Source organism: Echeneis naucrates, chromosome 16 (genome assembly GCF_900963305.1).
Source record: "Echeneis naucrates chromosome 16, fEcheNa1.1, whole genome shotgun sequence".
NCBI classification, from domain to species: Eukaryota; Metazoa; Chordata; class Actinopteri; order Carangiformes; family Echeneidae; genus Echeneis; species Echeneis naucrates.
The window spans coordinates 12,965,962-12,993,284 of NC_042526.1; the positions used below are offsets into that span (position 1 = coordinate 12,965,962).

The 27,323-nt window shown below is 40.1% G+C and overlaps 5 protein-coding genes across 6 annotated transcripts; 2 read left to right on the top strand and 3 right to left on the bottom strand.

Moving 5' to 3' along the window:
• Positions 1 to 84: 84 nt before the first annotated feature.
• slc28a1 (solute carrier family 28 member 1) lies at positions 85 to 7,392 on the bottom strand. The gene is made up of 18 exons (XM_029522453.1): positions 7,366 to 7,392; positions 5,286 to 5,402; positions 5,123 to 5,199; positions 4,740 to 4,831; positions 4,360 to 4,549; positions 4,111 to 4,252; positions 3,749 to 3,862; positions 3,232 to 3,306; positions 3,064 to 3,144; positions 2,874 to 2,954; positions 2,557 to 2,682; positions 1,667 to 1,797; positions 1,390 to 1,558; positions 1,026 to 1,223; positions 834 to 915; positions 631 to 729; positions 441 to 546; positions 85 to 283 (listed from the first exon to the last, which is right to left on the bottom strand). The coding sequence occupies exons 1-18, from the start codon at positions 7,390 to 7,392 to the stop codon at positions 163 to 165; spliced, it is 2,028 nt and encodes a 675-aa protein (XP_029378313.1). The 3' UTR covers positions 85 to 162.
• A 638-nt stretch (positions 7,393 to 8,030) lies between these two features.
• On the top strand, positions 8,031 to 16,275 carry znf592 (zinc finger protein 592). 2 transcript variants are annotated; one of them, XM_029523781.1, is made up of 10 exons: positions 8,031 to 8,168; positions 8,599 to 10,811; positions 10,920 to 11,098; positions 11,728 to 11,901; positions 11,996 to 12,155; positions 12,559 to 12,813; positions 13,494 to 13,606; positions 13,726 to 13,867; positions 13,986 to 14,339; positions 16,151 to 16,275. In XM_029523781.1, exons 2-10 carry the CDS (start codon positions 8,619 to 8,621, stop codon positions 16,172 to 16,174), a joined length of 3,594 nt encoding a protein of 1,197 aa, XP_029379641.1. In that variant the 5' UTR covers positions 8,031 to 8,168; positions 8,599 to 8,618; the 3' UTR covers positions 16,175 to 16,275. The 2 variants fall into 2 exon arrangements, with proteins under 2 accessions (XP_029379641.1, XP_029379640.1); XM_029523780.1 differs by lacking the exon at positions 16,151 to 16,275 and having other exon boundaries at positions 13,986 to 16,104.
• A 1,149-nt stretch (positions 16,276 to 17,424) lies between these two features.
• kti12 (KTI12 chromatin associated homolog) lies at positions 17,425 to 20,261 on the top strand. The gene is made up of 9 exons (XM_029523429.1): positions 17,425 to 17,620; positions 17,897 to 17,948; positions 18,035 to 18,087; positions 18,176 to 18,231; positions 18,313 to 18,392; positions 18,479 to 18,638; positions 18,730 to 18,792; positions 19,280 to 19,348; positions 20,050 to 20,261. Exons 1-9 carry the CDS (start codon positions 17,470 to 17,472, stop codon positions 20,191 to 20,193), a joined length of 828 nt encoding a protein of 275 aa, XP_029379289.1. The 5' UTR covers positions 17,425 to 17,469; the 3' UTR covers positions 20,194 to 20,261.
• Positions 20,262 to 21,194: 933 nt separating this feature from the next.
• On the bottom strand, positions 21,195 to 22,191 carry ch25hl1.1 (cholesterol 25-hydroxylase like 1, tandem duplicate 1). Its single transcript, XM_029523063.1, has 2 exons — positions 21,298 to 22,191; positions 21,195 to 21,261 (listed from the first exon to the last, which is right to left on the bottom strand). Exon 1 carries the CDS (start codon positions 22,154 to 22,156, stop codon positions 21,329 to 21,331), a length of 828 nt encoding a protein of 275 aa, XP_029378923.1. The 5' UTR covers positions 22,157 to 22,191; the 3' UTR covers positions 21,195 to 21,261; positions 21,298 to 21,328.
• Positions 22,192 to 22,281: 90 nt separating this feature from the next.
• Positions 22,282 to 26,844, bottom strand: LOC115056542 (uncharacterized). Its single transcript, XM_029523062.1, has 12 exons — positions 26,745 to 26,844; positions 25,779 to 26,345; positions 25,485 to 25,544; positions 25,350 to 25,402; positions 25,081 to 25,225; positions 24,604 to 24,983; positions 24,304 to 24,532; positions 24,063 to 24,177; positions 23,832 to 23,943; positions 23,631 to 23,742; positions 23,036 to 23,148; positions 22,282 to 22,899 (listed from the first exon to the last, which is right to left on the bottom strand). The coding sequence occupies exons 2-12, from the start codon at positions 26,331 to 26,333 to the stop codon at positions 22,830 to 22,832; spliced, it is 1,944 nt and encodes a 647-aa protein (XP_029378922.1). The 5' UTR covers positions 26,334 to 26,345; positions 26,745 to 26,844; the 3' UTR covers positions 22,282 to 22,829.
• Between the last annotated feature and the right edge of the window lie 479 nt (positions 26,845 to 27,323).

A 27,323-nucleotide genomic window follows, 5' to 3' on the forward strand; every position in this document is an offset into this window, starting at 1 on the left:
AAAATAACTCATTTTCTATTTTAAATATTTACACTGATCACACAGTTGATATCTGAAAATTTCCTGAGGTACAATTCTCTATGTTTGCCCTTTAAATTTTTGGTTTTAACATCTATAAATATGAAGTGAGTACAGTGTAAAAACAGACTTTACTTTTCTCCTCTAATTACAAAGTGCCCCATGAGAAAGACCACAACACTGACAACATTTAGAGAAAAACACAGTGGCATTTATGACGTTGCTCCAAGAGCCTTCAAATGAAATGGTGCCATTCTTTGTCGTGCTGCAAAAGAACAAATTTGATCAAAGTTTGATTTAAGCACATGAGCCCATATCACAGGGAGATCTTTAACATCCCAAGTGCACAAATGTATTTATGTGTCACTAATGAATGAATATATATTTATTTAAGATATCTATACTAAAGTATAAAGGCGTACCTTTGAAAGAGGTCCAAACAACAACTTTGAATGTTTACATCTGTGGCATTGAAAGCAGACATCCCGAATAGCCCCACACAGTCCAGTTTAGCTTCAAAGAGGATTCCTGAGACACAATGTCAGAGCTATTCAGTTAAATCACAATATAAGATACTCCTCAGATGCTCTTAAAACCAATTCCAGCTCTTACCTGCAATGCAAGCATTGACAAGAGATACAGTAGTGCCGGTGATCATGGCCCTGAACACTAGAGAAGCAATATCACTTCTTCTTGCTGGGCATATAGAGGCTTTGGTGAAAAGAAAAAAAAAAAGGAAAGAAAATATTGTATGTCAAAAATCATTGCTGATCCTGCAACAGGACAAAAACTTGAAGGGATGATAACATACTTACAGAGACCACCAATCACAATACCCAGTGAGCTAAAGTTGGCGAACCCACAAAGTGCGTAAGTGGCGATTGTTTCTGATCGAATCTAAAACAAGAAAAAAAAAAAAAAAAGCATTTGTGCTGCTACCTTTGACTTATACTTGTTGGACACATACACTGTCAACATTAAAACTCCAACAAAGAACATTTACTCACAGATATCCATTGCCTTTCACCTCCTATAATTTCCTCAAGTCCGCTGAGCCTGTTCTTCTTCAGCATAGATAATTTTTCATAAGCCACAAACTCATTGAGGAAGAGCTTTATACCGATTAGTTCAGCCACAGTGAAACTTTCATCATATGGTATACCCATCATGAAGGCCACAGGCATGAACAAGTAAGAGCAAATGAGCTATGAGCAAAGAAGCAAAAGTCATTTTTAGAATCCCTTATTCAATTTCATTAATTACATGTAATTATTATCCAATAAATTGATCAACATTTAAAATATAAAGAGATTTCCACATTATCAAAATCTACTGCTATTATCATGATTTTAGTCTTTTGTTAAAGGATACCTGAAATGTGACTAAGGGATATCCCACCATCCCTCCAAGCCAACTCAAAGCTTGATTTATGAATCCAAGGATGGCAAGAAAGGCTATCAAGTTTGCTGCAATGTTTGCAACAAGACCTATTGAAGCAGATGCTCCGTTGCTAGCAGCTTCCAGGATGTTCTGTTCATCTCTGGTGAGTAAAAAATAAATAAATAAATAAAATAAATTTCACTCACAAAAGCAGAGGAAAGAAACCCATGAGAGGATTGAGAAAGGATTAAGAGGCCGACAAACACACCCACAAGCCACTTTAATATTCTTCTCTGATTTGAAGGGACTTTTAGCTGTCTCTGGATAAGACAACTTTGAGATGGCCAAGGCACAAGGAGCAGCCATCACAGACGCTGATATCAAAGAAGATGCATCAATCTGCCAAACACAGTGAGTTGTTCAATCCCAGAGAATAGCCATGGCATGTGGTATTTGCATGTTGCAATTGAAATGTTGTTCAAATGATAGATAGTAAACAAAACCATCCTCAAATTATGAATTTGTTTGCTTGTGTTTTTCATTACTCCGCTAACTGTGCTCTTGACCTTGTACTCAGTAGTTTTCTTAAGATCTGCTTTGAACGCTTGTCAGCAGAATTCTTACTGAAACCTCTCCCAGGAGCTTGGCTTCTTTCCAGTGACCTTCAAACTTGTTTTGGTCCAACCTGTTCCAGTACTATGACTATCTTTTGACCACAATTTTAATAAGCGACCAGATTTTAATGGCTGCTACTGAAAGGGTAGCAGGGTTTGGTTTTCTCTGGCACATTTCTAGACAGGTTTAGGTTTAACCCAACGATATTGTTGATGTCCTCAAAATTTCAGTCGTGGTTCTTTTTTTGTGACTAAGTACTACTAATAATTAATCTGAAATCTTATTTCAGGGCTTGGTGCAAAGTCTACAGCATTGAATTTCAAGGCATTATCTATGATTGCATTTAAGTTTTTGAAACAGAGAGGAGTGACGTCAGATCACCTAAACAACATCATCCCAGTGATTTATAATAAAAAATAAATCAATCCTTGCTAAGCTTTCTGATCCCTCTTCTTCATTAAATGTGTTATATGCTATAAACATAATATTCTTATTTTTTGTCATAAGAAACAAACTTATGTCATAAAAACAGCTTAATCTCACCCCAAATGAGATGAATGCCCCCATGACGCTGCCTGCTATTGTGGCAAATCCACCGGTCATCACAGCATGGATCTCAGATTTGGTCATGTCCTTCAAATAGGGGCGAATCAGCAGTGGAGCTTCAGTCTAATTTGCAAAAATCGCGATGCAAAGGTAAACAAGAAGCACAGAAAAGCATACAAACTGTTAATATTGTAATCAAGTTATCAAATGGTAACTTATCAACTGATTGTTGTTATTGTTAAGATAAAAGGCGGAGATTAATATTCATGAAATTTCAGAGCAAAACAGAAATGTTCAAGCCTTAACTGAAGTACCTGCCCAACAAATATGTTGCCTGCCACACTCAAGGTCTCTGTGGGAGAGGTTCCCATCGTTATCTGCATTACCCATGAGATCTGTGGACAAAAGCGCATGGCTCATGGTCACAGTATCACAGCACCTGTACACCTGTAACTAAAAAGACATTTGTGATATTGCGAGAAACATGTTTCATCTTTGCTTTACCTTCAGTATGAGCCACTGCATTACCCCCAAAAAGTAAAGGACTGACATCACACTGCTGAAGAACACAACAATTGGCAAAGCCTGAGGATAAAAACAGAAAACTCCAGTTAAGGACGGTCAATTTCAATAATTTGCTATGTTGATTAAGTGAAGAATAAATCCTCTTACTTGAAAGGCAAAAATGTTTGCAATTAGATCCCCAAAAACAAACGAAGACCCTTCTTTGGTATAGTCAAGAAATATCTGAAATTATCAGACAAAGATAAAAAAAAATGCTTTATCCTGCTATTTCAAGTTATTTTCTTATGTCTTTACTCCAGTCTATGCACAACGATGATAACGATAACATTTATGGTGGAGTCAGTTAATCATTGAAGTTATGCTAAAGGAACTAAAGTGACAATTAGCAGAAACTGAGGGCAGAACAAAGATGAGTCAAGTAAAGTAAAATAAAAGTACATTACTTTTCCTTACATTTTGGTTAATCCAACAGTTCGAATGAATGTAAGTAGTGAATAGCATCATATATATGATTATCTTCAGAGTGGCTCATTACTACTAGTAGTAAAAAATGGTATTGATATTAATTTAAATGCTGGTTATAATTTCTAAGAAAAATATGCTGTAAAATACACCATTTACACATTTTCTTACTTCACAAAAAGAAAAGAAATAAATGTAATACCTGGACTTGTCTTCCAAGCCATTCAAAAGCAATTATTCCAGGCTCTGTTCTTATAACAAAAAGGCCAACACAGAACTGAAGGCCAAGACCCCAAAACACAGGCCTCCATGTTACCTATAAAGATTAGCATAAAAGCAAATCATTTGAGAGTCGTTTTATTATGGAGCCTAAGCAAAGTGTTGTGTTACTACATGGAAGCCCTTCTGATAAATCCTATCATAATAAAGGCGCAAGGTCAGGTGATATCCAAAGACTCAGCAAAACAGACTGAGATAACTTGAGTGCAACGCCCGAGGCAAAGTTCTGAAGCAGATCTAAGGTAATTATTTCTTCCTTCAGTGGAGACACTGGTAGAAACTCACAGCTGTCCTGTGCACTGAGAAGAGGAAAACGAGCACGACAAACATGCACACTCCTCCGAAGGATATAAGCTGCTCAGGTCTCTTGCTTGTGTCTATGATGAGCCACACCACAAGCAGGACCACAGCTGCCAACATGAAAACCCTGTAAGTGAAAAAAATGAACAAAACAAAAACACCTTGGTTATTAACACATTCCATTGTAAATGTGATTTTACAGTTTTTGGAAAAATAAAAAAGAGAAAGACTCACCATCTCAGCCAATGCAGTTTTTCTTTAAAGCATCTAGCAACTGGTTTGAAACACCGACTGATGCTTTCTCCTTTGTACTCCTTCAGAAGCTCATATGATTTTGCAACAACAGCAAAACTGGTCAAGACTACAAGACCAATGGCCCTCTCAAAATTCAATACACAGGCTGCAATGAAATATGCCACATAACCTAAAGAACAAAATAAAAAATAAATAAATAAATAGAGCATGATCAAAAATAACAGTCTGAATCCGCATGGTTATGTCTTTCCGTTGCGCTCTTCTGAATAAACATCATAAGACCTCAATGTGTAGAGGACACCACCTGTGATTAAATGCAATAATAATTTATCCTGAATGATGAAATTTTTTAACTTTACCCGCTCCGAGTATTCCCAGCACAATGTACTTGAAGGTTTTTGAGTGAGATTTGATGTAATCCTCTGTGGCATTAATTGGTCTGGTGACTCGGCTGAAGTCCAGAACAAAAATTAGAAGTAAGGTGCCATTCTAAACAAAATATACATTTAATTCAAATATCCTTGCCTTGATTTTTTTTTTCTTGAATTAAATGGGCTACATTTAAATCACAAGCCAGGAAAATAAACCTCATACATATTACAGCATCTGAAGAAACAATAGCACAGATTTTTCTTGTATGAACATTAATAACGGTTACACATACTGTAAAAACAAGATCAACATTTCTGAAGCTACTACTTTTCTTATAGGAAAGGAAATTATTTATACTTGAATGACACACCTTAGGTATGATCCAAATCTCTTTTTAGTGTTTTTATCCTGCCCACTGAAGCTGCTGACATCAGCATAGTTGTCTTCCTGAGAGGATAAAGACGTATTTTTATTTAAAAATAAAATAAAAAATGTTGTGTCATATTCTATAAAAAAGGAGAGATAACACTTACCTGTATTTCAAAGCCATGGTTGACCACACCGTGGCCATTACTGTGGCGTATATTTTCTGGCTGGACACCCCTGATTTCAGCTGAAAAACAGAACAACTGTTCACTTCCGTGTAGCAGCTTTCAGGAGAGCAGCTTCAGCTTGATCAAGCAGTAATTCAGAACAAATAAACGGTTGTCTATCTATGTACTCTATGAGATAAATTAACTCAAAGAAAAGAAGATGCAATGGCTTACTCATTGTTGGTCCTTCTAAAGCCAGCTTTGAAATGCAGCGCAGTAGAAGGCACAGTGGGAAAATATACCCTGGCCCTCGATGATAAATCTTATCATTAATTAACAGGGAGGTGTGTTGTGTACTGCTCTGATCTTTCTCAGGTAGTAAATGACAGCGTCATTATGCAAGATTTCTTATGAAGCAACAATGCAGACGTGATGTTGATCAAGTACATCACTTGCTAAATGATAAAAATTTAATTCTTCATCAAAAATAAATATATTAGAGCCCCGGACTGGACTAGTCTCTGAATAAGAGATTATCGTGTAAATGAATAACAGAAAAAAAGAATGTGGTAGTTTAATTATAGGTTTATCTGTTGGAACGTGTGGTCCACATCACACAAGTACTGCAGAGACTCCTATAATTAATAAGAAGAGGAATACATTTGTCACAAGGATTTGAATAAACAAAATTAGCAATTTATTTCCTAATCATAAAACAATTCAGATTGTTTGCAAAAAAGAAAACAAACTATCTACTCAAGAAGAAAATGTCTTTAGATAGGAAGCAAAAACAATCAACGCAGACTTTGTAGAGGTAAATGATAAATTGAATTCTTCATCAAAAATAAATATATTAGAGCCCCGGACTGGACTAGTCTCTGAATAAGAGATTATCATGTAAATGAATAACAGAAAAAAAGAATGTGGTAGTTTAATTATAGGTTTATCTGTTGGAACGCGTGGTCCACATCACACAAGTACTGCAGAGACTCCTATAATTAATAAGAAGAGGAATAAATTTGTCACAAGGATTTGAATGAACAAAATTAGCAATTTATTTCCTAATCATAAAACCATTCAGATTATTTGCAAAAAAGAAAACAAACAATCTACTCAAGAAGAAAATGTCTTTAGATAGGGAGCAAAAACAATCAACGCAGACTTTGTAGAGGTTAAGATCATGACTATATCATTAGAATTTTAAGTAACTTTTTATTCTGTAATTCCAAAAATGTTCATCTCACAGCATTGTAGAGTTAAATTCTATTTGCACGAGAAAATCTCTTTCAGTGACTGAACAGATACTACATCAAGTACGCACTGTATTATTAGATCGCCCCAGGGTCATTACTGGCCATCATCTGGTCGATTAAATATATAGCAGTACCGTTACATTCATGATGATAATTCATGACTGGAAATAACCAGAGACTGTTTGTTGCACTTGCTGCATTTCAAATTTAATCTTCTGTCTCACAGAAAAAAATAAATAAATAAATAATACAATGCAAAAATACAATTATTCCATGGTTCATAACACTCAATGTGGGCTCAGTCAGTCTCGACAGAGGTGATAAACAGTCATTCTTGTTTAAAGCCTCATAATATTTGTGTTCAGAGAGCCACATAAACCTGAACTTCATTAGCAGATGTTACTGCAAACGACTGTATTGGTTCAGTAAGTTAAGACATTCTGTTATGTTCTCCATAAACCCATCTGCCAACAGAACAGAGTAATTTGATGGTTTCGATGTGACAGTCATAGCTTGAGAAATCTAATGGCTGGAGGATAACTGTTTTGCATATAATATCAAATAAATAAATAAAATAGTAAATAAAAATCCGCCTCAATTCATAGACAGAAATCAGATGATAATATGCGTCAGAAGCGTGCTCTTGACTTCACTGACCCACAAAGTACCCACAAAGTGTCAGTTAAAGCTGGCAAATGTTTAATCAGCTCCATTGTTGAACTATCTGCATTCAATTCCACTTCGCTTTATTTCACCAAGAAAAACCACTTAGCATTAACACCAGTTAGTCCGGGTACGCATCTAAAAAACAAAAAGTTAAACAATACCTTATCTTTCTCTGTGATTTGCGGCATATCCAGGTTGCTAGAAAAGAGTAAACAATGGATCTGATGCCCATATTTACATCCTGATTATAAATTGACAAAATACTGTCTTGCCCTGACTGCCAAGATGGGTGGGATGACACAGAGCAAATCAAAGAAATACATATGTTTTAATATGGATATCCATCAGGTGTCTCTCACTGGGTTTTTGGTATCCTTCTGATAGCTTTACATTTACACCACACACTGTGTCAACCAAATATTGTTGTTTAGGAAAACAAAAACTTCACACACACACACACACACACAACCTTTAAATCAGTACCACTGTATTTCGTGCATCACCACCTTGAATTGTGAGTGAACAATGTTTGCACGTTGTTGCAACTAGATTGATACTAAAAATCAAGATGTGGCAGAAGTTTGCAGCTATAACTTCACATCCAAAAGGTTGACAGCTCTGACCACAGTGCGTTACTTATGGAGTGTGTATGTTTTCAACATACTCACCCCAGATACAACCTCCCCTGTACTACTCATCAGACTTTACTTTGCAGCAGCTGATTTCCAGTGAACAGAGTTCTCCTCCTCTCTGGGGGTGATTTATATCAGTGAGCGGCTCCGCCTTCTGCCTGCAAGACAGCACGGAGGGTGCGATCACACCGACGGGTTAAAGGAAAACCAAGTTAGCTTGTAGTTTAGCCATGAAGCCCTGTCACAGCCAACATTAGCTGCCCAGCGCTGCGCGTCTTCACTTCACTGCATAGCTGATTTACTAGAGCTGTTAAACTTAACCGGATCAAATGGTAAGCGAAGCTGCGTGTCGATGTCTGTGAGTTTAGGCCACCAGCTGGAGTAAATCATTTGCGCGCTAACATGTCACTAAGCTAGGCTGCTGTGTTGCTAAGTGTCCGTTATGTAGCTGCTCGGCTAACTCCCTGCAGCCCCGAGTTAGCCACGCTAACATCAAAACAACTCACTTTGTGAAGGTGTTGTTACGTTTGGAAACTCAGTGAGCACGGCGGTTTGTGGGAAATGTTAAGTAAAAATGTTAATACGTTTTACTTTGTAAGACAGCAGCTGCAGAGACGAGACAACGTTTTGCTGCTAGCCAAACTGACGTTACCGACCAGCTAAGGGGTCAGCTACCGGACTGTTAAACGGAAACACTTTGATAAACTCTGCTCTGGAGGCCCACGGTGTGTGTTGGAACCAACCTTTCACTTGTTTCTATAGGTTTATGAGACTACGCAGCCATGGGTGACATGAAAACCCCAGATTTTGATGATCTTCTGGCCGCCTTTGACATCCCAGATGCCACAGGGTTGGACGCCAAAGAGCCCATCCAGGGGAGTCATGAGGAGACAGAGAGTCAGCTGAAACACACGGGGATGTGTCTGGATGACAGTTTGTTGAGTAACCAAGCGGTCTCGTTATCAGATGTTCCTGCTGTAAGTGTTATTGTGAAGAACACAAGTCGCCAGGAGTCCCTGGAGGGCTTTGCTGATAGACTTCACTCAGGATCAGCATTGCAGAATGGAGTCGGGGGACAGGAGTTCTCCACCGACTCTGCCGAGACAACTAATGCTGGCTTCTCTAAATCATTTGTCTCTGCTTTGAATGGAGAAGGTTCGACAGAGTTTCTCGGAAAGGCACCTATACAGCAAAAACCAGATGGAACACCAGTTTTTTCCCAGTCTCTTTCTCACTTTAGTCCCATCTCCAGTCCTGAATCTGAAGACACTCAGTGTATTAGAGATGAAATGCATTCAAAACAAGAGAGGCCCTGTTTTCCAGAAATCTCAGTCCCGGACAATCCAAAAAAATTGGACCTTAGCATGTTTGACGATTGTCCGAAGGACTCGGATATTCTCAATAACACTCAAAGGAGTAGAGAAGAAAGAAGTAAAAGTGAGGAGCCATCAGATATCGGTGTCAAAAATGAAACTGATACAACACCTAGAGTTCATAGTGCACTTCCCCCGCCAAGCGGTAACCAGAATTTTACTGAGACTAACTGCAATTCAGGAACCACAATATATGTTCCTTCCTCTTACCCACATGTCAAATCTCAGACATATAAATTATCGTCATGCCTTGAGGCCCTGGTAGCTCTGAACGCTAGAAAAGATCCCAGTGAGACGTCAGTAGTTCAAAATGACTGTGTAAAAGCTAGCCCCATGGTGCCCATATCCCCACGAAGCCCCAGAAGTCCACTTGAAGCTGTCAAACGGTTAATGAAACCCTCTGATAGCCCTGTAAGCATCTGCAGTGATAGTAGTGGCAAAGCATCCCCTGCATTGACATCTGGTTCACCCCCTGCTATACCCAGGGTCAGAATTAAGACTATCAAAACCACATCTGGCCAGATCAAGCGAACCGTCACCAGTGTGCTGCCAGATTCAGAAACGGATGAAGTTCATTCTACCTACGAATCCTCTCCATCGCAGAGCATGATTAGTGAAGACTCTTATTGCAATATGTCTCCTCATCAGTCTCAAAGTATGGCTTTCGATAGCATTGTTGGAATACAGAATAAAACCAGCTCTGCTACAAAGGTTTTGCTCAACAAATCGGAGGCAAACTCCAAGAGGTCGGGCATAGCACAGTCCACAGCAGTATTTCATAATGCCAGTGCTCCTGTGAAAAGGTCCGTTGCACATAAGGGGAAGAAACCAAAGAGAGTGTCGCCCACAACAGGGCATACAGCTAACACAAACTTCCTTCCCAAAGCAATGCACTTAGCGAGTTTGAACTTGGTCCCTCACAGTGTTGCTGCTTCAGTAGCTGCCCGATCCACCTCTCATCAACAAAGCCAGCACACTCTCTCCTCGACCGTGTACAGTACAGTCCCATTGGTGCATCAAGTCAAAACAGCAAACCCTCATCCTCGCACATCCATTCCCAACACAGCGGCAGGAACCTTAAACAGACTGTTGAACAATGCCAACCCTGTGCCTACATATGTGCCCAACCTGAACCCTCCTCCAGAGAGCAATATCAGCCTTCCACCACGTGGGTACTGCTGCCTCGAGTGCGGGGACTCCTTTGGGGTGGAGAGGAGTCTAGCATATCATTACAGCAGGAGGAGCGTTCACATTGAAGTGGGATGTACACACTGTGCAAAGACGATGGTGTTCTTCAACAAGTGTGCCTTGTTGGCGCATGCCCGTGAGCACAAGAACAATGGCATGGTGATGCAGTGCACACAGCTCCATATGAAACCCATAGCAGAAGAGCAAATGTTTGTACCCCTAAGCGCTGAACCTGCAAATGCAAACCCTAACACCTCAACATCGCAATCTCGCAAAAACCAACCCGTCCTGCCGTTATATTCAGACAATGTTGTTTGCCACAGACTCAGATGTATGGAGTGTAACAAGCAGCTACCTGACTACAAAGCACTTGCAGGCCATTACCAGAGGCCATCAGGAGATGTGGAAGGACTAGTGAGTCAAAGTTTCTGATAATTATTCAAAGATTTGTGACGAGTACTTGTGTGTTTTCCCTGGTTTACGTTTTTCTTGTTTTAATGTCTTTTTTTTTTTTTGTCTCAGATGTGTAGGGTGTGCTCAATGTTGTTACCCAACAAGTGCAGCTTCAGAGCTCACCAGCGTATTCACGCACACAAGTCTCCTTACTGCTGTCCTGAGTGCGGTGCCCTGAGTCGCTCTGCAGACATACAGAAGCATGTTAAGGAAAATTGTCTGCACTACGCACGCAAGGCTTGGTACAAGTAAGTGACCAGGAATGAAGTACAAAACATTTATTAGCAATGTCAGCTACAGGTAATGCAAGGGTCGCTTTGTGTCCCTTGGGAGAAATTTGTTCTGGACAGAGCGAAATTCCTACATGCACACAGTACAAAAACAGACCACAGTATACAATAAGAAAAAAATGTAAAATAGAAATGTGAAAAAAGATTTGTGCAGAAACAGCTGTGCATGTATAAATAGACAGTGCACAAAAGACAGCTTTACACCCACTACTGTTGCATACCCCTACTCCATTTCTATTTGATCATTAATGAGCTGAACTGAGTGAGGGTTGAATGAATGTTTGAAGCTGTTAGGTTTATATAGAGGGAGCCTTTGCCCCCCCTGCCTTAGTTCAGGAGAGTAGCGTACAATACATGGGAATACTGTCAGCCTGCCTGATGTTAGCCTGTTCCAAAAGATCCTTGGGGAGAGGTGGGCATCCCATGATCTTGTCTGTAGTCTTAACCAGACTGAGGATCTATGCTTTGGATTTGGCTGTTAGGTTATACTGTATTGTGGCTCAGTTTATATATAATATATATATACACATAGATCAACTTACATATATCAGGTTACAGAAAAGTTGTATTGTTTTTCTTTTTTCCAGATGTCTTCATTGCGATATGGTTTTCAAGACCCATCAAGGACAAAAGTCTCACATTGAAGAGAAACACTGTGAGGTCTTTTACAAGTGCTCAATCTGTCCAGTTGCTTTAAAGACCTCTGACAGCTGTGAAGCCCATTTGAAAAATAAACACAGTGCAATCAAAGCATCCCCTCTGTGAGTTGACATTTCGTGAGCTGACTGTCAAAAGTTGTATCCTTCTTTTTATAGTCTTGCAGGTCTTTTTAACAGTTTCATTTCTGTTTTGCAGGTTAATCTTTAAGTGTTCATGTGAGGCCATTTTCAACAAGAAGCAGTTACTGTTTCAGCATTTTCATGAGAATGCCAACAAACGTGTGACCTGTGTATTCAAGTGTCCAGAATGCAATTCTGTCTTTCCACAAAAACAGCTGCTGGTGCAGCACTTCAAGGTTAGGTTGTTGCATTCTCTTAAGCTCTTGTTTAACTTTACTTTCAAATAATTTGCTGGCTTGCTGTTAAAAGGCATGAACCAAGTTGAATATGATGATGTAGTAAGAGAAACCTTTATCAATTACTTGGTCAACAAATTCATAATTAAATAATCAAAAGGAAAAATAGGCTGTAGCCGCTATTATCCATTTTTCCAATAAAGTTTATACTGTGTGCTGACATTATATCCAAGCAAGCCCTTTGTCAACCTGTCAGCGACAACATAAATCTACAAACCCTTGTTAATGGGGCATAGAAATCAACATGTTAAATCCCAGTCCAACAAACATGTTACCTGTTGTGAGATAAATGTGTGCGTGTGTGTGTGTTTGTTTATATTGGCATTTACCTTCTCTTTTGCAGGTTGTGCACATGGGAAACTTGACTGGAGAGACAGAGAAGAACAGCATACAGTCCGAAAAATGGTACCAAGATGCTCATCCCGTTCAACAGCAGAAGAATCGCAGTCCTGTTAAACACACAGATAGCCCCAGAAAAAAGGCTGAGCGGGACAGCAAACCTCGTGTAAAGCCTGTTGGCTGGACATGCGGGGAGTGTCTTCAGTGGTTTCCAGAAAGAGACTCCTATGTTTCTCATGTAAAGACTAAACACGGAAAGGTAAGTGGTCATAAATTCCCCTTGTGATTGCGTTAATAATTTATGATCTGTAGAATCCATATACTGCTTTTTAAATCAATTTCAGTGCTTCACTGATACTGATAACTGGGTGCTGTCAAGTTTTTTTTTTTTTTTTATGTAATCCTGCAAAAATAATCAACATGGGAGAAAATTTGTTTCTACCTTGGTTGAAGTGATTAAAATATGAACAAAAATCCAATTTTCCCCTGTCGTACTCATCAATTAGTGAACCTCAAAACTGTTATCATCAAGTAGGTATTTCTAGCCATGCATACTTCAGAAAATTTGGCCAGGCACTGTTCTTTCAGCAGTGCTGACAGGACAGATGACAGCTGGGTCTGACAACAGTGAGTCCTGCAGCTGAGGTCACAGTTGGTGTTGATTGAGAATATTTGTGGTGAGACACAAGTTGCTGTGTACATTTCTGTCGCTAATTCCCAGCTAAGTGTGACAGTTATTGAACTGTTTAATGTGAATACTGGAAATAAAAAAAAAAGATCATTTGTTTTAATTTTTAATAATGTTAAAAATAAAAATAACAGGAATTCCCTAATCATTATTTGTGTCTACATGATGGACTTGCATGTTTAGGATTACTTCATAAATCAGGCTAACAATGCAGCATAATTTTAATTTGAACTTTCTTTTAATTCCAACAGTCAATAAAGAAGTATCCTTGTAGACATTGTGAGCAGTCTTTCAACTCTGCAACCAGTCTGAGAAGACATATTCGCATGGAGCATGATGGAAAGAAGAGGAGCTACACTTGTTGGTAAGGTTATTATGGTTGAAAATTAACTAATCAGTGGGTAACAAATTGAAGCTAATCAAATATTTTAATTAAAACTTTTTTTTTTTTTTTTTTTTTTTTTTTTTGTGTCAATGCTTAAGGTATTGTACGGATTCAAAGACAATATTTACGACAACTGTGATGTTGAAGAACCATATCAGTCTAATGCACGGTATCAAAAATCCTGATCTCAGCCAAATGCCAAAAAACGCTATCCAGGACTCAAAAAAGTCTGTGAGCAAGGTAGGTATTTACTTAAATGCTTTTACAACACAAAAGAACACAACTGCAGGCACATATGAAAGTGTTATTGATCGTATAGGTCATCATTTTCAAGTGTGTGTGACTGCTTGGTTGGCAGGGAGTTGTATCAGAAAAACCTGTCGTTGACACCAAGAAGGAGGGGAAGGATCGTCTTGAGGCACCGCTAGCGAAGCGTCTGAAAACTCAGTACCGCTGTTCCAAGTGCGGCTTCATCACAGATGACAGTACACAGTTCCAGCAGCATATACCTCAGCATAAAACTGATGAAGCCACTCCTCAGTGCCTTCACTGTGGCCTGTGTTTCACATCTGTGCTGTCTCTCAGCAGACATCTTTTCATTGTACACAAAATCAAAGATCCTGAAGGACAAGATGGAGAAGGAGAGGAGGTGGCAGAGTTTAGGGAGAAGGAGCAGGATAATCAGCCAGTTCGATCAGCAGAGACTGAGCAGGTAAATAATATGTCACCAGAGCTAATTGAAACTGAGCCCTCACAGCCAGAAGAGTCTGCACCTCTGCACTGTGACAAAACCACGGACTGCAGCTTAAAAGTGAGTGCTCACTCTCAGGCACAAACCGTTTCTCCCTGGTAGTAAGAGCCATGTGAGGGTAACAAAGGGGTGTGCGATATTATGCATGGAGGTGTTGCAGAGTGTTTCAGTCTTTTCAAGTTATTCCAAGACCACGCAGTATATTCAAACAGATCCTTAACATTTCATATCAAATTGTATTTTCATAAACAAGAGGACAAATTAATATTCAAATTTCAATTATTTTTACTTAACTTTGCATGTTAATATATTCATCCTGCCTTCCAGACATAACTGCACTCATAGTACCGCATAAGCTTTTTTTTTTTTTTTTTTTTTTTTTTTTTAAAACCTTCCACCCTGAAAAGAGAGCTAAAAACATCTGTTAGATTTACATCTGGTATTTTGTGTAACACTGACAGGGTGGATTTTTGCCTTTGTAACTGGCAGTAAATCTAATTCACTTAAAAGTATGAAATGCTACACACTATCACCTGAATGGGATTCAGGTTTCAGTTTTTATGTTGACTGTGTTGCAATTGCAGTACAAAGCTCAAATTTTACTCACTGTTTATCACAAAAGATAATGTAATCCAATATTCATTTTAAAGCAGTACTTACAGGAGCAGAGCTGTTTAGCTAAGCAAAGCCTACTTACGTTAGGCTACACATAAGATTTTCTTTTGACTGTATAAGAATTCTAAGATGTTTTTATCTTTGGTTGTTTAAGATGCTTGGTTTGTAGGAGCCTATGTTGTTCCGAATCTGGCCTTTCTTTAAAAAAAAAAACAAACTAAAATCTATTTAATTTTTTTCTTTGAAGCGATCATTCAGGCGAAACGTGGGGAGGTATTGGATGTGTGGTGCAGCAGTATTGAAAATACCTCATGTTGCCAGAAGTGTATTTTTCAGGCAAGTGAATGGTCAATGTTATGTCAAATCAGGGTACATTGTTCTGGATAATCCAGAACAAGTGTGAAAGTGATGTTTGTCAGCATATTAGAGATAATGCTTTAGAAACCAGGACCTGTGAAGTGACTAATAAATAAATAAATAACCAGATGAATATTTTAGACCCTTGACCCGTTAACACTCATTATGCCAGTGCACTCAATCACAGGTCCTGATTTGTAAAGCAGTACCTCTTGCTTTGTAATGAGTACATGACAGTTCCTACCTCCATGGTAAATGGCAGTGATTGTTAAATGTTGAAAGGCTTTGAAGAGTTACATGTAATCTCAGTGCAATGTAAAAATTAGTTATGAAAAATGTGTATTATTCCACATTATTAAATTTTATAAATTATTTTGGGAATGATAGTGAGGTTATATGGTCATATTGACTGAACTGGCAAGTGAACTTTTCTACGTGAGAACTATATGAGCTGGGGTTTTTTTTTTTTTTGTTTGTTTTTTTTTTTCCTGTAATCCTTAAATCACTCTGCAGGCAACCTGCAGAGCTGTAAAAGAATGACCTATTCACAACTTGTTCTTTTGTAATGCTTGTTGAAAGAAATTTGTACTTTTGATACTGTGTACAGTAAGGATTTGTTTAGTAAAGTGACCTGTGTACATACAGTAGCCAATGAACTCTGGATTCACAGCATTTCTTAAGCCATTACATCTGTTCAGCATGCAGTGGCCCATGTGCCTTGATATGTTTACGTAACATACTTATAAATAAATCAGTGCATTTAATTATACACCTGAATCTTCTTTTGTTTGGTGTCACAGGCTGATTTCTGTATAAACGACTGAATGCTGGGCAAAAAGTCTGTATTGGCATCTGGCCGCAGCAATTACTGCGTTTGGAGGGAAATCACAAACTTGATGATCGTCACAGCAAATCAAAATGGTAGAAGGTCCACTAATGTGCCTTATGCATCCAATGAGAAGCCAACCACAGACAGATGACTTCATGTCATTACAATATTAGGCCCGTCCTCTCTCAATATATCTACCTATCCAGAAGAGAAGAGCAAAGAGATTCTCAATAACTGCCACCAAATTGCATAGAACCCGCAAGAGGGATGAAAGGCACCGTGGCGAAAATCTGCAGAGCAGGACTCTTGTCTTCTTTCATCCTTATCTCATATTTTGCCATGACATCTTCGATGATGCTCGATTTAACTGAGCTGAAAAATAAAGTTTCAAAGCTCAAGGTGAATCCAAGGGGGAATCTGTGGGCAACAGGTAAGAAAGGTTGCATGTTTTTAAAATAAAATGAAATGTATTGCTATTTTTATAATGCACCCTTAAATGATGATTGTATGCTTTGATTGGTTTAAGGACATTTCATGGGCAAGAAGAGTGTTGTGGACGGTTCCTTTCTGGAGTCTGCCTTTGAAGATGTTCCCGCTGAGGTCAGGGTTCTTGGTGCCTGGAGTGGACGAGTGGACGACCTGCTGAAAGCTGGACGACAAACACAGCACAAACAGCTAGTAGACATGTTAGTTTATTTTCATTCCTATCATGATCATTGTTTTTGCTTTTACGACGTCCATTGCACAACTGACTTTTTTTCTCAAATTTTTCTAGAAGACGAGGAGAGGATCCAGTTTGAGCAGCACGTTGTAAAATCAAACAGAGGATGAAGCTCCAATACCATCCCCTTCCTTTCTTCTGTTCTTTCTTTTTTTTTTTTTTTTTTTAACAAATGTAACATGATTTTGTAAATGACATTGTCACACCAGTCTGCTTTATTCTTGGATCCATTGATTTGAATCTGACTTTTCTGACTTTGCATCTGTCTATAACCCAGAAGTGAGAGGCAAACCAGACCTTCGCTGTAATTTCTGTCATGTTCCCCTTTTTGCTGCTGTGCAAAATGTTCTGTTGATTAATAAATGAAAATGGCTAAAGGATCCAGTGGAGGTTTGTGCTGTTATTTCCACCACGCAGCATCTGAAGGTGAGGTCAGTCTGCCTGAAGCAGCTCTCTGGCGCCGCCTGCTGGTCGTTCTCGGACCCGCTCTCCGGGTTTTGTATCCGGGTTAAAGTGTCACCGGGCGGCGGATCGGGTCTGAGTCCGGTCCGGGTGTGGACCCAGCAGCCATGCCTCTGGTGGTGATGTGCGGTTACCCCTGCAGTGGTAAGAGCCGGCGGGCAGAAGAGCTGAGGGGGCATTTTGAGCAGAACACCGACAGGAAGGTCCACGTGGTGTCGGACGGAGATCTGGTCCGGGACAAAAACTCTGTTTACGAAGGCAAGTCGAGCTAAACACATCCCACCTCGAGTTGTTGTTTTGTGTATGTAGCTGCAGCGTCTTATGAAACACTGATTCCATTCACGGTCAACGCACTGCGTATATTTTTATGCAGCCTTATATTGATGATATTTTGAATGGAGTCTGGTCCCAACTGGACCACATCACACGGACGGACTTTGCACAGCACAGCTTTATTAACACAGCTTATATTATTTAATAAGCTAATAAGACCTCCAAGTTGTCGGTCATTTCATGTTGCCTCCTGTATTGCAGACTCCCAAAAGGAGAAAAATGTCAGAGCGTCGCTGAAAGCAGAAGTAGAGAGGTAGGTGTCACGATTTTCCCCAAAAGTTGATCACTGATGACCGACTGTCAGTGCCTTTCTAACATCTTTATGTCTCTGTTGTTTAGAAAAGTCAACAAGGAGGACATTGTAATTTTGGACTCACTAAATTACATTAAAGGTAAATGGCGTCATTAAGAGTTTGCTGTGCAGATTTCTTACTTTGATACTGTGACTCACCTGTAGTTTACTTTTAAAACCTTTTGCAGGCTACCGCTACGAGCTGTTCTGCCTCATCAAACATGCACAGACACCACATTGCCTGGTAAATGCTCTGCTCACAGGCTGCAGTTTTATCTGAATGAAACGCATTATGAATACAGTCCTTGTGCTTGTCCTGATGAAGGTGTACTGTCTGACGTCAGATGAGCAGAGTTCATCGTGGAATACCAGCAGAGATGCTGCTGAGCAGTATACCCAGGACATGTGAGTGAGACGCTGCACAGATGCAGAGTGGATTTGACAAATATCCTTGTCAGGGTTGACCCGTATTCGATATTTGCCTCATGTAGCTTTGACGCATTAGTTCTGAGGTTTGAAGCCCCAGACTCCAGAAACCGATGGGACAGTCCTCTCTTCACCATCTTGAAAGACGACACACTTCCATTTGATGCCATCTCTGACGCGCTTTTCAAAAGAAAAGCACCCCCGCCTAACCAGTCGACTCAGAGTGTGAGGAACATGCACATGCTGTTATATTATGAACACGTACATGTGCTCTCTTCCCTTTGCCTGATTCTAACAGATCTTTGTTTCTCTGCAGCAACCACTGTCATCCGCAAACTTCTTGTACGAGTTGGACAAGATCACGCAGGATGTGTTATTGGTATGCATTTATCAAATCATTTGGGCTATTCGTTCATTTCCCAGCCACTCAGGTTTTTTTTCTCCCTGGTATATTATTTTTGCTGCTGCTTCATGTAGCATACAACGCAACATGAGGTCACAAGGTCACAAATTATCTGAACTCAAAGTCACTTAACAGTTGTGTGCTTCTATATTCTCTTATGTAAATACACTTTCTCCTCTATTTATATATCTATATATTGACTGCGACTGTCTGTGATGACTAGATGTGTCTGCAAATTGCTGCTAGCCAATAAGAAGTTTTCTGCTTTCTTAGCGCCATGTGCTGTTCAGTCCGCCTGTTTGTGGCCTTACGTAAAATGCTCTATGGTGCATTGTGGTCACTACGGAAGCCGACATGGACAATTCTCTGTATATTTAATGAATGATCTGTCAAACGAATCAATTTAATCTTGCACTTGAGCTCCTTGGAAGATGATAATAATGATGATGATTTCTATTCAAAGGCAATTTTTAATGCCCAGAAGACGAGCGTTGCTGGAGATCTTGTCTCAGTTCCCGGAGCTACAGAAAAAATATCCTTTTGAAACAGAATCTACTTGTCAACAGTATTTAAAATGCATTTTTCTTTTCATGCTCAACAGTTTTTGGTAGATCTTGTTTTCATGTTTGCAGTCCTGTGTGATGCACAAATTCATGGAGTTGCGATCTGTGGCAGCTAATAGCTGTGCCTATTGCATCTGTTAATACCTGGTTCTCATTTTCATCATCCACCCCAGAAGGGATGTGATATTACCTCACCAGCGGGAGGCAAAGTACTCCATGTTAAATGGCTTGTTGGAAAGATGGTCGGTGAATGCATGTTCAAAGGATTAAATGAAAGGCAGAGCAGCCAGTCTTGCTTAAAGGTCAGTAATGACACGGTGTGGGATATGTATGGTGGAGAGAAACCAAATTACACAGAGGAAGTGGGTTTTTATTGGCACCTGCAGTGTGTCAGCCTTTCTCAGAACCAAACACTTTGATTTTCTCCTTTTGAAGGTGTTACTTCAAGCAGAAAACAGCTTTAAAAGTGTATTTATTCTCCTCTGGTCAACCTTTGATGAAAGGTAAAAGTTTAATTTATGTCAGTAACATAATGGGCTGTGGCACTGTGACCTTCAGATACTCTGTTGAGTTACTTTCTACCAAAACTTAAGAATACGTTTCTGTCTTCATGGGAGAAGAGTTTGCACACTGAAGAACTTTCTCAAATGTCCTTAACCTGATGCTAAACATCGAGCTCACCAGGAGCATCAACATGGCAGAGCTGCGAAAACTACGGCGGCAGTTCATCAGCTACACAAAGATGCATCCAACAGAGAACACAGGGCAAATTTCCAACATGTTTGTTCAGTATTTAAACAAGAGTCTTCATTGAGATTATGTAGTATTGGCTTTATTTTTAATTTTTGTGATAAAATAAATATTTAACAAATTACTGCCTCATTTTGTGTTATTGCCTGATTTTTAGCCATTTTCAAATATTTATGGGCAAAAGTAGTAAAATAATTTAAATAACCTGATAGTGTCATATTATGTATTACATACAAGTGAAGTCTGCAGTCTTTGAATCCAGTGTTTTACAGCCCCACCTTAAAAAAACCAAGAATCAAAGGTCTAATTCTAAGTCCAAAGCATGTTCACTTGTCATGAAGACAAAACACCAGATAAGTGAATCTTGTAGACAGAATCTGTTGTCAAACCTTCAAGCTTGATATTAAACACCATTCCAGGCCCCCATTGTTTTTTTTGTTTTTTTTTGCTGTGTCACTTTGTTGAAATAGTTGCAATCTGAAGCGTTTTATTCAGTCCAGAGTATTTTCCCAAGTAGGGGTTAGCCTTAATCCCCCTTAACTTGGGTTCGACTCTGAGGTGACCAGCCTGGCAAACACTTCTTAAAATCTCTTGTTCAGATGCTCCTTACTCCTTGGTGGACTTTGTAAGGGAAATACTGCTGAGTAAGGCACTTACTATTATGTATTACTGTATTACTGTATTACTATTATGTAAGACGATTGTGAGAAAAGCTAGAACAGGAAGTCTTTTGCAGGAATTCCTTCTCAGTTTGCCACCAACTAATTACTGCTGATTACTTCACTGGAATGACTTGAATGAAATGTGACTGTGCACACCACCACAGGGCCAACACACAGAGACAGACAGAGACCAACAACCACTCAGACCTACAGACAATTTAGATTCACCAGTTAACCCAAACATGATATCTTTGGACGGTGGGAGGAAACCCACACAGGCAGAACATGCAAACTGCACAGAAAGGCCCCAGGCCCAGGACAAAGAAATCATTAAAGCAAAAAATATTTTTATCTAATGAACAGCCATGAAAGTGCAAATTTATCATATTTTATTTTGCAAGTTTGTCCATTGATCACTGTATGAAGTACTACAAAATTAACAGTAAAAGAATGAAGAAAACAATCAAAAAAAAATTGACACTGCTAAACAAAACAAATATCTAAAAGGTGCAGTATGTGAATATTTGCATTCAGTTCTTATCGTAGTTTTTTCTTCAGAGGAACAGCAGTGCCAAAGATAATGTCCCAGTGACTGAAGAAAGGAGCAAAGTTGCTGCTTGGCTTCTGGTGGTGCATGTCATGAGCTGGTGCACCACCCAGCAGACCAAAAGGCACCAGATGGTTGAGGGTCCACGGCAGGTCATAGCCTACGTGGTCCTCCACGGACATCCAGATACTGAAAACTGTCGTGCACCACGTGGTCATTGGATGACACTTCAAAAAAATCGGGTCCTGGTTGCTCCAGAGCCCCACAGTCATAAGTTCTGGGATGCTGAGATGTTCTGTTGACCATGAAAAAGGTGCTGCATATTCGTGGTGGATTGCATGAACATACCGATAGAGCTGTGGATGCTTGTGGTGGATGAAATGCCAAATATAGTACTGAGTGTCAAAAAGGAGAAGTGTAGCCAGTCCATCAATGAGTACCTCATACGGAGTAGGAGCTTCCTGCGGCATCGTTGGTGCTGGCAAAATGAGCGTGCCAATTATGACAGCAGGGAGAACAAAAAAGAAGTGGTTAAACAGAGCAGTGAAGAAGCTCTTAGCCATCATTCTCAGGGTCGGCTGCCTCTGTGGTTGGATCTTGTATTGATACAGTGAAGGCACCTTTTCTCCCAAAAGATCCAGTATAGCGAAAGGTATGCTGAAGAAGAAATAGCTTGAAAAAGCAAGTAGGACTGGGAATAAAGGAGATGAAATGAGTGGCAGGTGATGAAATAGCAAATAATCCCAGAGAGGCTGAAGCAGACGGTCCGATGTCTTGGAGGGCAGGATCTGGAACGCCAGCTCACTCATGTTCGGCATTTTGCTGCAGCACACTGAAAGCTCCAAGTCTCATAACCAAGAAGAAAAGTTCTGCCTTTATATAGCGGAGTAAGACAGGACAGGCTTTGCTCTCAACCAGAACAGACCACCAGTCCACCCACCCCCCAGCAGCTCAATGTCCACAAACAGACCTTCGCCAAGAAGATTAACAAAAGAACTCAAGAACGTGTATTAGACACAATACATCGATAAGCTTTAGACTGACTTTTCCAACCAGTACAGGGTCAAACATTTATTATGCAGGCAGGGAAGAAGAACAAAAACTATTTTTGCAAATGTGAAATATGTCACCACTTCTCCAGGATTTTTATAGAAAGCCACTCATGATGCTGGCATCAGGTGCGTTGATGCGATTGTTCATTTGTCATCTAAAAAGGTGACTTTGGATTCTGTAATGTCACCCACAAGCTTACAAATTGAGCTCGTCATCCATAGATACATCACAGCAACGTGAGAGACCCAAAAGAATACAAACTACTCCAACTCAACCCACAGTAACTCCTGACACATTATTAGATCAAGTACTAGATCAAGATACTGACAACTCTCAACTCTGACTGGTGCATCATAACAACATGATTCATTGGGAAGATTTCATTGTAATTATAGTCGATTAGCCATTTATGAACGAAAAGGCTCTCTTGTTCACGCATTACTTCTTTTCACCGGCTGCCTTCCTTGAAACTGTTTTGTTGGTGTTGCTGTATTTCTGTCGATCATTTCTAAGGAGAAAAGAAAAGCAAACTCTTAACCACTGCAACAAACATGGGGTTCTTTTTTGGCTGAATGAAATGTCTCTACCACTCCTTTTTTTCCCTCTGTAATACCAACCATAATCTTGTCTTAAGGTTGACGCACCTGTTCATTTTGACTTTGTTTCTGCATCCCAGTCCTCCCTCCCAGTGGCTGTGAAATGCACCTCTCGTCATCATGCTCCCACAGCTAATGCAAGGCTTTCCATTGGCATATGGCTGCGGCAAGCAAACATGTGGATCACATTTAAAAAATGGTCTCCTTTAAAGTGACATAAGCAGTTGGCATCCATACTTATAGTTGGAACCAGCTTTCTATTATTATGCGATTTTGTTGTTTGTTTGTTTGTTTGTTTGTTTTTTTTTGCAATATTGGAGTTAATCAAAATGTATCTCGACCTCTTCGCTGCTACTTTTCTCCTTTATACATATAATCGTTGGTCTTTTTTTATGAATACCTTAAGGTTTCCCGCCAGGGTCTTTGTTAGTTGCATATGCAGCACATATCTGTTTGACATGAACAGTTGAAATGGCAAAGAAACTTTTTCTTCCTAACTTTGAGATGATCTTTGAGAGATCTCTTTTTTTTTTTTTTTAATTAAGTCCCCCACTGAAACAAAATGACTGATGATTCACAGTTTATAATAAGTCTTGCTGGAAAAGAAAAATATTCCAGGGATTGGTGAAGACCTATAGCTCACCTGTTCTTTGGCACAATAGCCACAGATCATCCTGGTGGCAAGTTCCATGGGGTGATCCTGGTCCTCGTCGTGGCACACATCACAGGGATAAGCACGGCCACAGCAGGGAAACCTGACAACATGAGGGCACCGCTTTCACCACTTGCGCCTGATACTTCTCCAAGCTCGGATCTCAGACATGTGACACAGTGAGGATGATACCTTAGCCAGCGATGACTCTGTTTGTAATGTTTGCATGTTCCTTTTTGTGGCAGTGCCTTCCCCTTTTGCACAGCAGGGTCTCTTATTGTCTTGTGATTAGCCACACTTGGAACTGCAAATAAAGCAGTATGGTGACAATGGACAAAATGCTAACTTTGCCAGATATTTTGTTTTTGTAACACCTTAAACCTTTACTGATCCCTTTTATAGGAAAAGTAGCTGAGCCCTTACCTGTTTTGTTGGTGCGCGGCTGAATATACTGGAATCTTACGCTCTCTGCCAGGATGCTCAATTTGCTATGGCAGTGTTCACAATTCAACTCTTTTGTTTGTCCATATGAAACATTCTGTTTGGGGAAAAAAACAAAAGAAAACATTGAGATATAGTTCAGATATTGTTGCTGTAATTTCACAATGTTGGCTTTCACCCAGAAAATGCATGCAGAAAAGAGCAGAAAAGACTGTTTACTTACCTGCACAGGGCACTCCTGGGAGCAGCTGAGGCAGCCCACAATAAGGTCACAGTCCTGAAGCACAAGGTCAGCGGGTGAGGCATTGTGAAGGTCCAGGTAACCCAGCACATCGCTGTAGTGGTGCAGCATGCAGGGCCTAAATGCAGCATTGATGCTGGCATTGCATTTTTCACACTGAGCTGTACAAACTGTCCTTCCAGAGAGTGTCAGGTCTGCAGTTACCTTACACCTGAAAGATACGATATGATATGACTCAAATGTAACATTTGCTCTCAATCATATTTTTGTTGTTTTTCTTACCTATTACACTGAAGACAAACTGTAATTTGGTGGGCAACTACAGTGGCAGTGTTCTCTCCCAGCCTCAGTCCCAACATCTTCACCTCTGTTCCTCTGCGAGGATCGCTGATCTTAATGTTCTCCACCAGGCGACTAGCTTCCTCCATCGGCTGCTCTTCATCACAGCAACAAGGCAACAACTTTCCTTCTTCCACTGACTCTTCTGTCTTTTCCAGGTTTCCCTCAGCATTGGTATCCTCTGTGCCATCTGCAGCAGCAGCGGTGTCAGAGGCCAGACCTGAGGGGTGATCATCCTCAGATTTTTCACACACTGTTGCCTGGAGCTCCTGGTATGGTATAAACTGCAGGCCAGCCTTTTCTAAGTCAAAATCTTTTTTCATCTGCAAAATTCAAAATGAAAAAGGTGCAATTAATATGAAGTTTAAAAAAAAATGCACTGCAGTTCCAATCTGCTGTCAATACAGGTTGTTGCTTTACCTCCCTGGCTCCCTCAGTGAACAGTCGCTCCAAACTGCGGTCTAGCCAGCGAAGAAAAGGCCGGAATAAAAGCTCTATCTTGCCCAGAAGCTGATTGGTTGCATGTTTGGCCTGAATCCACTCCAAAGATGCTTGTTGTACATGTCTGCACAGGCAGAGATATATATATATATATATATTATTTTTTTTTTTTTACAGGATTGTAGAATTGTAATATTCTTTATTAAACATGGAGTGTAAATTAATTAATAGCAATTAATTTAATGTACCTTGCCATTGTAGGTGGCAGGCTCTGATCCAATGGTATATCCAAGGAGAAAATCTAGAAGGATGAAAGGAAAATGTATGAAGATCAACTTCATTCAAATCAGTTGCTTCATAACTGTAACCTAAGTTGTGTTCACCTCCTGTGGGTAATTGTCTGGGAAGCACACCATGATGTCAATGTCTTTAAGATCAAAAGGCTGTGGATTAAAAGACACAGGGTAAGTGTTTTCCCAGATAACGCTGGATGACATTAATCATTCTGGCTACATTTACCTCATTTTAAAGTCAGTTGTTTACAATCACATCACAGGAATATCAAACAATATATATTATAACAAACACTTGCTGTTGAATGAGGCACTAGTTCACCCCATTTCTCTAATCAGAAGAAAACTGGTTTACTGTTGTAAGGTAATGAAGATAGGTTTTACCCAGTCTGGATCAGTGGCCTGTACAGTTGTCCTGTAATAAGTAACTTTGCCATCACTCCGTTCCTGAATAATCAGCTGGTCTTTGGGAAAACGCTTCTTTAACTGTTTGATCTCAGTTTCTCGTAGCTGCTTGGCAAGATCCTCTGTCAAATCACACAGCTTGACCTCCTGGAGGATGCCGGGGCGTTGTACTGGTGGCATCCTCTGGGCTGGTCTTGTCAGATTGTCACAGACAGGCACGTTGTCGCATGCTGAGATCTGGGGTGGATGCCAGAAGCGACATCTGTCCTCCATGGTGCAGTGGCCTGAGACAAAGTATCGGCAGGGTCGGCGTGCAGCTGCTGGGGCAGGTTGGGGGATATTAGCAGCAAGAGTCATAACATCTGGCTGGTCAGGTGTCCTGAGCGTTTTCTTTTCGTGAGCATCGGCATCAACCCTCACATGTAGAAATTTACATTTCTTCCCAAAACTGCAGTATCTTCCTTGCGAGAAGAAGCGGCACAGCTGCTGTGGAGGCTCTGATTCACCTGATCTCCCATCCTCACCACTCTCCATTGTTGTTAACCCCTGTTTGGATCAGCACAGTCAGACATGTTAGCGCCATTGCTGTAGAAACACTGACCAGCATTGTCATTATATTGAGAACCAGAAACGAGGAGCACAGCAGTTCCCAAACTTTTATGTTTCGTGTTGGTGACTGATTACATTTGGCCTGGATGCACACACTTTTCATGAGCCCGGAGCATTTTAACAAAGGAGTCATCAGAGAAACTATTCAATGTTTCGCCTGAATCAGCTGACTATAGCAGAAAACATATCGTAATATCGGAGGTGATTGGTGGGTTCTTTACAAACTTTGCTTCGGCCTTCAGTTCTCGGGGGAAATCGGAAGCCTCCTGTTATGCCATTTCCTACATTTTTACTGTCATTTACATCAAATGAGTCATATTTGAAAGGTGACATTACCGAAAGTACACACAAGGGTCCGCGTTAAAGCTGATTCCGTGAAACGGGAAGTGACCAGGCTTCAGGTTTGTCACAGCTGTAACACATGCGACTGCGCCGCTACGTGCTGTCGTAGTCGTTCTGCGTCATGACGTAGGACGTAAAGCTCTGCGTAAACAGAGTCGGAGTTCTCTGAAAGACTCCCAGAAACCATGTAGGAGTTTTTTACCTTCAGGGGGTAGTTTTCCTGCCCCCTACAGGCTGGGCGGCCACACCTCAGGCCCGGCCATCTTATCTGTAATGTCATGTGACTTCGATTGTCGTCTTTCATTCATTCATCTCATCCGCTTCCGGGTGGCGGGGATGATTACAATCTTTATCAGATAATAAATGTTGCCCAGCTGTAACTGTAACTCAGTACACATCATCCACCTTGTTGACTGAAAAGGTTCAAAGTTCATTCATGGTCTGGGAAACAATTTGCTCTCACCATAAAGCCTGATTAGTAACAATTAAAGAAATAAACCGTTTGTTCAAGTTTAATTTAACGTATAGCTTGTTTTAAAATTCACCCATTTTAGAAGTTCTTATTCTTAGGTT